The sequence below is a fragment of the Thermobia domestica genome, chromosome 6 (assembly GCF_964235325.1).
Source record: "Thermobia domestica chromosome 6, izTheDome1.hap1.1, whole genome shotgun sequence".
Classification (NCBI taxonomy): Eukaryota; Metazoa; Arthropoda; class Insecta; order Zygentoma; family Lepismatidae; genus Thermobia; species Thermobia domestica.
The window spans coordinates 115,239,168-115,252,563 of NC_137459.1; the positions used below are offsets into that span (position 1 = coordinate 115,239,168).

Genomic DNA, 13,396 nt, shown 5'->3' on the forward strand with positions numbered 1-13,396 from the left:
AATTGCTCCAAAGTTGCTCCATTTGGTTCATTAGGCTCCTATGTTTGAATTATCGGCAAATCATTAACAAATAGGCAAAACAGAGAAAAAATAATTTCCTAAGCAAAATTCTGAATTTTCCCTAACTTCGAAGTTAAGTACCATTTGGTCTGACATTTTCATATCACTTCGTTTTCTTTGATTTTCTAGCATTTCCCTGATTTCCAGATTTGTAAGAACCTTGTATTTGTTAATATTGCTTGAATAAATGAACGTTGTAAATACTTTCGTGAAATCTGATTGCATTTTCCACTGTTCTCAGCAACTAGAGTATGCTCATGTAAATTTTCTACAAGTAATTTTAATTTTATTTTATTTTTAAGAAAACACTCCCGCTGCACAGTATTTCAATGTGCTACTGACACAATGTTGGATAAGATTTATTTACTAGCATTATACAACGATAAGTTGTAAGCCTTACAACATTCTGGTACACAATATACTTGTATTTATTACACTATAATAAAAAGCAAGTTCATATTGAAAGTATAGCTTCTTGTATTGGACTGTCCGCAGCTACCTTCCTGGCAGTTTCTCGATAACACGACTTGCCCTTACGGGTAAAGAATTCAGTTACTGTTATTTCCACCTACTACTGGATAGTGAAGCAGCGTGATTTCAAGAAGTGCACCATGGACCGAACCAGGTAGTAATCCGAAAGGGCTAGATCAAGACTATATGTCGGGTGTGGGTTTTGCGTTAATTTGATGTGGCAGACCGCGCCTTCGGTTCAACAACGCCGGATATTTTTGGCATAGTGCAGCACACAACCGCTCCAACTAAGTGGAATAAAGGTCGGCACTGTTGGTACAACCGTTAGGAACGAACGTAACGAACTAAAAGTGAATTACTACCTCGTACTTCCACCATACATAGAGCATAAGTTTATGTTCGAAACTACCCTGTTTGACTACTGGTTCTGGAAGTTGGAGCTTGCTCAACCACTGTTTCTGCCCATACAGATTTCAATAAGAACATCTATTGTCCGTCGCATGTGACAATCCGTTTCAGGAAATGCATTTGATGTGGATTTTACAGGAGTTGTCGGCACACATTCACTTTCCTCTAGGCCTGACCTGAGCAACTCCTGTAGCACAATGTGGCAGCTCTTGATGGCTTTCCTGAGTTCGTAAAAGGTGACGCAGTACAGTGGACTGAGACATGCTGACTTGGATGTACTGGTGGATGCATTTTCCTTAATGGAGTCTTGTATGACATCGGAATTTGTTACCCTGCAGCGTCCGGACCTTGGATGATCTTCGACAATTTTACAACCTGCATGAAATTCCTGAAACCAATTGTGCTATGCTGTAATTCACTGCACCACCCCTTTCGCATGGGTTGCTACCGCAGAGTTATGTTCGAGTTCGAACTCTCACAATATCAGTTCACATATCAGAGAAGATGATGAGCACTCATTGCACTATCACCAAAACTGACTGAAGATACTGACGGAGTGGCGATCTGCGTGTTGAATAGTTCGCTTGTCACACTATCTCTTAGGCCAGTTTGACCTTGTACTTACGGTCGATCACGGCGTATTCACGTGTGTATTGCATGGATTATGAGAACCAGCATATTTTGAAGCATTCCCTTGACTCATTTTAATTTCCCTAACTTTCTAGGTCTGGAACCGGTTCCTAAGATCCGGTTCTGGAACAGTGTTTTTGGATCCAGGACTGGAACCGGTTCCTCCGGAACTGGAACTTTGTGGCCATCCCTAGTGTAAACTGACATGCAGAGTGATACATTATTCCTTAGGAGCACATCCAACTCGTATTTGATTTAATGCTATTACGCATAGACTAATTGCACCACATGGAGGCTTCGGGCCTTATTAATCCATTAAGATTGGAGCTGTTGTACAGTTACGTAACGAATTTCATTCCATTCAAACGTGTTGAAAAAGGTGTTGCAATTTTCACTAGTGTAAAAAATTATGAATGGATTTCTTTCGGAATCTTACATCTGCAATAAGCCTTACTATGGTTTTAACTACCCACCATGCTCACCTAAGAGTCACATTTGCACACAACGTCTTACACACTACAGATGAGTTGACATTAGCGAATAGCTTTGAGAGTTCATTATGGATTTTCCAACATCTATTTGCGAGTCACACAAAAATTCTAAATAGTTTCACAAATTGGCATCAAGTGGGTGGCTACGTATTTTTTGGAGTCTACGTACTCTAGAGGGAGGGAAATTCCTTTTTCTAGTTACGATCATTACTAATGCATTCGAATTATTATTATTATTATTATTATTATTATTATTATTATTATTATTATTGCGTGTGTATGTGCCTCTCCAGTTTATGGCCACTCATTTATTAAAAAATATAATCACTGCAGATGTAAGGTTCCGAAAGAAATTCATTCATAACTTTCTACACTACTACTTGTGAAAATTGCAACACCTTTTTGAATGCGTTTGAATGGAATGAAATTCGTTACGAAACTGTACAACAGCTCTAATCTTAATGGTTTAGTAAGGCCTGAAGCCTCCATGTGCTGGAATTAGTCTATGCGCAATAGCATTAAATCAAATACGAGTTGGATCTGCTCCTAAGGGATAATGCAGCGTTTCCCAACCGGTGTGCCGCCAATTGTCCGCTGGTGTGCCGCGAGGAAATCGAAATAAAATTATTAATTCATGGCAATCAAATTGCAAAACATAGGGGAAAATGTATATTTGTATTTCACATTACTATGAACCTCTACTATGAATCCACAATTTTAATTTTCATACTCGGTTACTTTTCTGTGCATTTTTAATTTTGAAAAAAAGTATTTGTTATCATTGTTATGACCATTATTGCTTCTTTATTGTTGCAGACTGTTCCGTAATATCATTCAATCTTTTCGACAAAGCAAACATGCATACAAATGTGTTTTAAAAGTAAAAGAGATTTGTTTGTTCGTTCGTTATTTAGTGATCTTCCTTCTTAGTGAAAGGTTGGATACAGTTTTCGAAAAATAAAGTGTATTTTTAAAAACCTGAGTCTTATATTTCATTGCAATTGTTTTCTATTTTTAAATTAGAATGAAAAATAAGCATAATAGTTTACCGAAAACCAGTCATCAAGCTTTCTTCTCTGTGAGGAGATCAGCAATCACAGGAATAGATTACCAAGGTATTTTATATTTACAAATAATAATATGTACATGAGTGTGCCGCGAGAATTCAAGTTACACCTGTAGTGTGCCGCAAGTTAAAAAAAGGTTGGAAAACGCTGGGATAATGTATCACTCTGCATGTCAGTTCACACTAGGGATGGCCACAAAGTTCCGGTTCCGGAGGAACCGATTCTAGACCCGGATCCGAAAGCCCCCAAAGACCCGTAAAAGAGGCACAAATTTCACCTTCAAATCACTGCAAATAAGACCACGCGCTTGTGCTCTCCCCGCCCAGACCCGCTTGTGTCCCCCCCCCCAGAAAAAAAAATGGTCTACCAGTGGGTGTTTAGCCAAATGAGTTTGCCTGTTTAGCCAATGAGTTTCCAATTACCCAATTTGTTTAGCCAAATGAGACAAGCGGCCGCCGCCTGGGCGCCTGCCTCTCGCTTCCACCATTTCATCTAGCACTCTGTTCACAGCCTGCCAACAACTCGGGTTTAGGGATGGCAACAAAGTTACGGTTCTGGCGGAACTGGTTCTTGGAGACCCGGTTTTCAGAACCGGTTCCAGGCGTGGATCCGAAAAGCCGGTTCCAGACCTGGACCCGAAAAAAACGGTTCTGGCCACCCATAGTTCACATACGACATCGATACTATCCGCTGGAGGACCGTAACGAATAAAATGCCAACAGTCATACCATACACACGGTAGATGGCCGATATGTCACGTGGCCGTGAAGGTCAGAGAAGCAGCAGCATCAGTCGTCTCTCGATAGCTTGTACATTCCGGAATAAATGTGGCCGGGTTAAATATGACTTCCGAGTTGCCTCTAGAACTTTCATGATGTAGCGGCCATTTACAAGATTGTTCTCAAAAAGTAGCAACCAATATATATCCAACGGTGCCTCTGACTCATCGTTCGAATGTTATGGCGTATTCACGCTGGCACATTGTACGTTAGCCTATATATATATATATATATATATATATATATATATATATATATATATATATATATATATATATATATATATATGAAGTTTGGCCAAAATATTACACAACCTACACCACGTGTTAAAGATCATTACGGTGTAGGGTAGTTCATATGGATTAGACATGTATCATGTGAAAATGTGAAATGCCATTATGGTACATTATTCAGGTAATTATAGAGTACTCAGCTACGAATATAATTGTTACAATAGTAAGGCTCTTACATTATTCAGATAGTTTAGGCGATTAACAACGAATATTACTGTTTGACCGGATTTATTGAACTTACGAAGGAGAAAAATGACTTTTATATTATGATATGCACCTCAAGAACAGACCTTTTAAAGGATCAAAAGGAAATAAGGTGAGAGCAGGCCGGAACTGGGGGCGTTGGGCTCCATAGCACAGAGATCAGAAGATGTGATGCGGAAGGCCTCTAGAACTAGCCAACCAGGCCGGAAGTTGGGGTTGGACGAGTAAATAATAATAATAAACATCTATTTTCCTCTGAATGCTTCGAGAGTATATCAGGGGTATAGAAGCAAAACCTGCTAAATCAATTTTTCAATTTTGTCAGGAGACGAAACAAAAGTGACTCCCTTATATTTCAGAATTGCTGAACAATTGCTTTTCTTTAGTGGTAGATTTTACTCATCTGCATTAAGTAGTGACCACTAAACAAAAATGTTCAACAATTCTAAAACATAAGGGAGTCACTTTTGTTTCGTCTCCTACAAAATTGGAAAATTGATTTAGCAGGTTTTGCTCTTCTATACCCCTGATATGTTTTTTGAGCGATAGAAGATATGGGAAAAATTGATCATACTCCCTTATTGGAGGAAATTATTTTATTTATTTATACTTTATATATCGGCAATTACTGTTACGATCTTTAACACAAGCTGTTCGCGAAAGCATGTTTCGACAGGATGTAGTAGAACTCACAAGTGAATTGAGATCGTTATTCTTCACTGATATCAACTTCAAACAATAGGGACAACTCTTATGTTCAACAGAGCAGAAGCCACATTTCATGAAACGAAATTTTTGCGGAAGTTGCCGTGAAACAAACATTCAAAGTAACAACCACATATATTCTTATCCTATATATGAATGATAATATCTCGCTCCAAATACATTACGCAACAAGTCTGTAATCTAATTCTCTTATACAAAATTTATGGGTAGATACTAAATACTGACTGAACTAGTATTGACCACGAAATGTAAGAAAAAGATTAAATCAAAGCTTAACACCCTACCACTATATTCTGTAAGCTAAAGCACGAAGTCAGGGAAAATGAATTATCCTGGAAGAACTAATGAACACACCCTGTTTTATCATATAACCCACACGACCACGGATCCAACAGCGAAGAGTCCAAAGTGACTTGTGATAAAGTTAAAGAACTATAAAATATAGCTTACCATAGTAAGGACGTCATCACTTTCGAAAGTGTTACAGATTCCTCAGGTATAAGTAGCATTCGTTCGATAATGAACTGAGGAATATCTTCGAGATTCAAAACCCCTTTTGCGATGTGAAGAAACTGGCCAATTTGTGCAAGCTGAAATATCAAACTATAGCATTGGTTTATGCCTTATACACATATATAAAAATATCTGATCAGAAAACATCTTTAAACAGAACAAAATAAAAAACAAAAAAGATACTATATTGCTATAATTAACAATATTTGACATTTCTCATCATACAAATATGGTGTGCATATAGAAAGTAACACACATTACCAGAGAGACTATTTATAAATGCAGACTTGTAATTAACCCATTAACAAAATTAACGATTAAATTAATTAGTTATTTTTAGTAAATTTTATCAATTAAATATTTCAGTTAATATCAATCGTTAAAAAAATCGTCAACAATTAAAAAATAATCGTTAATCTTTCTCTAAAAATATATATGAAGTGGATATTCTAAAGTATTTTTTGCGGTGAACTTTAAATATTTCATGAGTTTTTACAGCAGTAATTTAATTTTTTCTAAAGTGAATACGTTGACCTCAATTTACCTCGAAGTCTGTCAACTCGCCCCCCCCCCCCTTAATGTTCAAAAAAGGGTAAACCGGTTAGTTGTTATGGTTGTATCCAGTTATTGTTGACGGTGTAGTTTGAAGATTACTCTTTAACTTTTGTCTGTTTCTTTGCAGTGAAGCGGTCACGTTTTAAAACCTTGTTTACGATCACAAATTATTACCATAATCGTGGGACGTAAAACTCAAAGATGTCATTTCATTTTTTTTACAAATTATTACTAAAGAACAGAACAGTGGTCGGTAATGTAAAGTGTGCTTTTAGTCAAGTACAATACAGAAATCATTGCAACTTGGTATAAAGATAAAACGATACGAAAAGGAAAAGACGTACAGAATATACTGACATTCAAGGTGTCTACTATACTCTCAATACGTATTTTCTATTCTTGTTGCTGTATACTTCTCATTCTAAATTTGAATAATTCTTATACCAGCGGAACTCTTGCTTTATCAGATAGTCAGATGAAGAGAAGTAATTCAAACTTACAAGCAAAAGCTTTGTTACTGCGGTGTACTCTCCGTAAGTTGACAGTTTCTGAAGAGACAAGTATGACATAAATTTAGTATTTCTAATGATTTCTTTTAACCTTGAAAAACAAACTACTGAGTAGTACGGTTGAAAGCATGCTTTCTTTTTTTGGTTCAGTAGACACAGTTGAATACCTGGCAAGAGTACTCACAAAAATGTGATTAATTTCCAACTGCAAGTCTCTCCTCAAAGCATAGTTGGTTAATATGCTTCATAAATAATACAGATAGTAAAGAATATTAGAAATCTAGAAAATAAACAATGTAGTGTTTCCAAAATGTTTTTAAGTAAATTAGTAGTTTTTCTTAGTCCAGAAATCTGTGGGCACCGTTTCTGATGTAGTAAATGCGTCATTCCCATTTTTGTATCTGAGATATGGGGATCATTTGGAGAAGACAATAGGGATTCCCACAGGCGGGTTTTACGGCACATGTTGTGCTCATCAGAATATTCGGGGGATATTTTTTCGTTTAAAATGGTACAATTAAATTGGAGAAAAGTGATAATTTAGTGGAAAACGGTACGTTTGGGGTAAGAATTGTAAATATGAGGTAGAAAAATGGTAAGTTCGAAGAGGTTGCGCCCAAGCCTTTGGAGGAATGAGCTCTCCTAGGACAGGGCGCAACTGTACATACTAACGAAAATACGGGTAAAATACAAGTAAAAAAATATGAACTCTATGTGGCTACTGGAGAAGATCTTCAAAACAACTATTAGTTATTTACTATTAGTTTATAAGTATTAAACTGCCTACTTTCCAAAATTATCATATATAGTGCTATTGCGTTATTACAAAAAACAAAAAACGAGAAAAGTATCTAAGAATTTTAACGAGATAAAACAAAGAATATTTGAAAGACCCTTTTAAAAGAAAACTTACGAATTTCATTTGCATATGAATGTAATCTCATATATGAAAACACTTTGTCTTATGTTTCCGAACATACATTTATGTTTGTACTTCCATACCGATCTGTCAGACTAGCAAATACAAAATTCACAGTAAAATAGGCTCAATGTCATTAAATGGATGTCTGTCTGATATTTGGAAAGTGACATAAGGAAACAAATAAAATTGGCGCACACAAATTCATACCTGAAGTGAGCTTGGCGAATGCAACCATTCGACTCAACCGGCATTTCTATCCATGTATCTCTTCCGAAGATAACTTTCATAAATCTGATTTTAATGAAATTTTGTATGTGCCTCCCACGAACCTTCCCAAGTAATCCTCTTACGTGGAGTTGCAATCCATCAAGAACAAGGAAGAAAATTCATCCCATGTTACAAGTTTAGCCATTATGCATTCGAAAAATTTTCCCCTATAAACTTCTTAAAATTTATTCAACTTGGATGAAACAGAACGTACTTGAAATGTAAATGAAATTAAATTTTTCAGTTTTACGTCCCACTGTTATGCCGGTTAGGCTAAAGGAGACGGAGAACGTACTTGAGCTGAAGCTTACGACCTAATACTAAAATCAATTATCAAAAATTTCCGTTTGAAAATATTTCTTCTTTTCCATTAATGTCATGTTCATTAGTAAAAAAGTCCACAACTGTTTCACGTGTGTGGAGTGAAAGCATCTATGTAAAAACGATGTTTGAAAAGATTTCAAATCGAAAAAGATAGCAATTTTTAAATTATTTTAGATCTTCGGCCATGTGGTTACTTACAGGATTCTTTGACATGAGTAATGTGATGTAAAAAATATACGGCGAGTTAGTCTTTCTGAAAATTTCAATTTAAAAAAAAAAAAAAAAAAAAAAAAAAACTATTTTTCCGAAAAATGGCTATGCTTATCAAACAAAAGTTTCCTCCTATGTTGCATATGCACCTGGTTTCACACATCGAATTATATAATATTGTTTACTATCTCAAGAGGTTTGACACAGAATTTTCTCAATTTCTGCTACAAAAGTATTAAAGAAAAGACTATTCTTGTTTGTAAGCCGATATTTGCTGTAAAGAAATTCAATAAACGAAATTAGTTACTTATGGCTGCAATTTAAATATGCACGTAAGTACATACACCATCCTAAGTTGCTGTTTAGAATTAGATTAATTAAACAGAAGCGGGAATTTAACCTACATAGATATTTAAAAATATCGGGAATTTAACCTACATAAATATTTAAAAATATTAATTTTTGTTCAAGTATTTTTCAGTAAGGACAGGATCTTTCCAGAAAACTAACTACTTTCTAGTATACATCCTAGGAATACATATTATATATTACTTTGTTGTAAAGAATGCATATCGTTCTGCTTGAATCAAAGTAACTAGTACGCATGAGTGGAACTGCGATCGTAGCGCTGCCGCGGAGAAAACTTAAAACGGAAATTATTTTACGAACTTCCTATCGTAAATAAAAGACGAATTGCGCTCGTTTCTATATACTGAGCTACCTTAAAATATGCACTTCTTAAATGATAAAAATTCGTTTTACAAGAAATAAGTATTTAATGGAAGCTGAAAAACTACAATTGAAAGTAACGTACATTAATTTTCTGTGTTTAATATTTTTTTCCTAATTTACTTTTTTAAAATTATTTTTTATTAATACTAATTATCTATGTTGGATATCATTACACTGGACTGCATCATCACGAAACCTCTTGCGAACTTTGTAAGAACGAAATCAGCATTACTGAAGGTTAAGTGCACTTTTTATATCAAGCTGACATTACATACACATATCACTGTTACTATCTTTTAATATATTATATCAATATCTGTTGTTGTTCCTTTTAAGTTTAGCATCCATGATTTTCAACACCGAGATGTGGACCTGTCGCAAAGATGAAATTCGAACCAGCGTAATGCGTTCAAATTTCAATTCTCTGTTATCAGAAATCAAAACTCTGACCCCGTGCATCAAAGGTGTGCGCTAGCTCTAGACAGCAGGGATAATTCTTTATATTTATAGTATTAATAAAATAGTCTCTTAATTTTGAAATTTTATTTTTTTATTAACAATTTTGTATGGAAATCCTGATTATTTATAATAATCGATTAATTTCCAATATTCATAATTTTATCCATTAAATTTTACATTAACTTGCACAGTTTAAACCAATTCGTATTACATAGTATTAAAAATTGCCAATTTTAATTTTAATAAATTAATTCTGAAATTAATTTTAGCCGTTAACTTTTTCTTATATTAATATTTAATTAAATCTTTTTTTTTTCTGAGCTTTAATTCTAAATTTTAATCCGTTAAGATTTTTCGACCTATGCACAAATGACAGTTCATGTATCACAGTCTACAACACATATCAGGACCGCTTCTTGGCTATATCGAGCCCCGAACAAAAACTCTGTCCAAACTTACTGTTAAATTATAATATACATTATAATTAAGAGCTATGGCAATAAACATCTTTAATAGTTTGTAATTAATAATAATAATAATAATAGAAATACATGGTAGTAAAGTTAGAATCTAGACTAGTGTCATATTTACAGAGTAGTTGATATATCTTTCATGCATAGTCAAGGGCTTAGGTCAAAAAATTACTTTTTCAGAACAGCCAAAACAAACTTCAAAATATGTCAACATAAGACCTTAATTCCGACCAAATGCTATGAAATATGGCTAATTCAAACGGTGGTCACTGCACTCAGATATAAGCCCATAATACCAAACGAAAGACTGTTTTTTTTTTCTTTTCTGATCAATAAGACAGCTCAAACTGAAAACGGATTAAAAGTGATTTAAGCCCTTTTTTTTTTTTTTTTTTTTTTTTCATGTACCAAAGATATAGTAGTACTTATAGCATTCATATAGTTACAAGATCTTCGTTGATTTTCTTTTAAAGAGTTTTAATTTAGATGAATTTGGCTTTTGTAATGCAATAATGTCTAAGAAGAGTAAGCTGATCAAAGAAGCGAGAGTTTCCGTGGTCTTTCGTACTTAAAACAAAAAAAAAAAAAAAAATCTAAGTTACATTATTATTCTGATGAACATGACGGCATAGTCCAGATCAATTCAGGTAGACAAAGAAGAAAATCCTACATTGATAGTGTCAGATGTTATTAAATTTAACAGATGTTAAAATTCAGGACAATAAAAAGAGATTTTGTCCAAAAAATTCCTTGTCTGATACACAAGCCGCCAAAGATGGTGCCTCTGGTGTCGTTCTCAGGTGCGAATTTGAAGAAAACATTAGAAGTCTCTATCTCTGGAATGATTCGATATTTGTTATCTTTTGTTTTCTTTGAAAGATAATAATTGACTGACTAAAATTATATCTCCGTTCGGAAATGTGTGTCCAAGTTATCATGCTGTAACTATGATTTTTTTTTTTAAAAAAAAATATCAAAAATAACCTTTGTTTCAAAAATGTCAATTCCAAAATTTTCTGTCATCACTTGTAACTACGGCACTTATGGTCTTGAAGTGAAAATGAAATTTTTGAGTTTTACGTCCCACGGTTATGCCGGTTAGGCTAAAGGAGACGGTGATGATGAGTAATGAATGAAATGGTGGAATGAAGAAAGTGGCAGGAAACGGGAGAACCCCAAGAAAACCCACGCACACAGTGCTTGTCCACCACACTTATGGTCTTATTTTGAAAATACGTGACCCCTGTATTATAATAATAATAATAATAATAATAATAATAATAATAATAATAATAGTAATAATAATAATAATAATAAAAATCATTAGGGGCAGGAGTTTTTCGCAAGTTGCGAAATCGCAAAAGTTTTCCGACAAAGCCAAGAGTATGTTTTTCAACAAACTACGTCAGATTGAGTAAGGAAATAGGTATTTTGAAGTCGCGGCAAAATGCGATAACTGACATTTTGAGCGAAATATGCCGCAAAACGTGACAAATTGCGAATGTTTTAAAACGTTAATTTCAGTTGTTAAAATACAGGAATAAAAAGTACAATTTTCCAAGCAACGTTTTCCTTTTGCAACTGGTAACGCTGATTAGTACTAACTTCTGTTTCAAAGTATGAATTTCTGTTCGTAGTTGGTAGTTGTAATATGTGGAACATTCAGCGTTGTGATAAAACAGCAGAAATACTCACATCTTTTTTTTTTTTTTTTTTTTTTTTTGGTGTGTGTGTGTGTGTAATACATACGCTAGAAGAGTTTATAATTTTAAAAATGGCGAATAAAAGGGTACGGTACAAGGTTGCGCAAATAAATTTGCCAGTGAAGGCTTGTATAGTCACCCACATAAGTACCTGGACCCCTGACTGTTATAACTCCGTTACTTGGGGTCCAGGTACTTACGTGGGTAACTGTACCTAAGTGATATCAAAACGTTAATGTGTAGATTTTGTAATTCACGCATTGAATGGAAAAAGATAGTGTACAAAACATATAAAGTCGGCAGGACAAAAACGTAATAGAGACAGAATGGAATGTGGACCAAGCAGTGCGAAGCGACAAATTACGTTGGAAGGTTTTGCAAATGCGCAGAAGGCAAAACTAGAAAAGACTGAGTAGAAAAAGTTGACCACCCTGCATTTTATGCGTGGTTGATGAAGTACATACCTGTATATACAGTATATATACAGTATATATATATATATATATATATATATATAATAAAACTGTGACAGAAAAGTAATTTGTAGTTAGTAACTGCATAAAGAAAAATGAAATTAAATCTTTTAAGTTTTACGTCCCACGGTTATGCCGGTTAGGCTAAAGGAGACGGTGATAATGAGTGAGATGGTGGAATGAAGAAAGTGGGAGGAAACGGGAGAAACCCGAGAAAACCCACGCACACGGTGTTTGTCCACCACAAAGTCCACACGGCGCGAGCTGGGATCGAACCAGGGACCCCAAACACCGGAGGTGAACGCTCTACCACTGAGCCACCGCGCCCCCCAACTGCATAAAGAATAACTTCATTGTCCTAAGTAGTATTATTGTTTATTATTTATATTGGACCTACCTATATTAGAGTTTGTATATTCGAATTTACAACACAATTCACTTAGCGGCAAAATGAGAAATTTTATATCTTAAAATGCGACAAAATACGAAATTTTTAATTTCAAATCCCGAAAAACTCCTGCCCCTATCAATCATTAATCCAGTGATACCCTTGTACTTCTTGTGGCAGAATCATAGGCCAGTTCTCAGCAAAATCACAGTGAAGTACTAAACATAGTTGTTCAGCCTCTACACGCCCCTCCACTTCTGCAATGTGTAGTTGTTGTTGCAATTTCCTCAGAAGTTGTTTTGTGGCTTTCACTGTCCATTTCACAAATTCGTCAATGACTGTAGCAAAGGCAACAGTTTTCTTAATGAGTTTATTTTCCTCCCATGTTGCATATGTAACCTCAGAAGAGTCATTTATTGTGTCTTCCGGATGAAGTGTCTGTAAGGGAAGTCCTTTCTTTTCAAGGAGTTACTACATTCCTGGTGAAACAAACAAGTCCCTCGTTGTACATTACAGACTATTCACGACTTCGTGCGTCCAAGAAGATGTTATATGTCACCTCTTCAAGTAAGTTCTTTAGAGTTACCACGCTAAGTTCAAAATTGGCACAATACACACACAGACCGACATATCTAGATGGGCGTGGAACCATCCACTTAGCTTATAGTGCATAAAAATTTGATCTTCTAATGTGGAATACTGAATGTTCTTTCTTATATATGGCGAAAATTTCTTTAAT

General features: G+C 35.0%; 1 protein-coding gene across 2 annotated transcripts in view; it reads right to left on the bottom strand.

The window, feature by feature from the left end:
• The window catches only part of LOC145688156 (uncharacterized), a 95,831-nt gene that overhangs the window by 58,721 nt on the left and 23,714 nt on the right, over window positions 1-13,396 (bottom strand). For both annotated transcript variants that reach the window (XM_081761978.1, XM_081761979.1), the window contains exon 3: window positions 5,580-5,719. In XM_081761978.1, coding sequence (XP_081618104.1) covers window positions 5,580-5,719 — 140 coding nt within the window. The remainder of the gene's footprint in view (window positions 1-5,579; window positions 5,720-13,396) is intronic.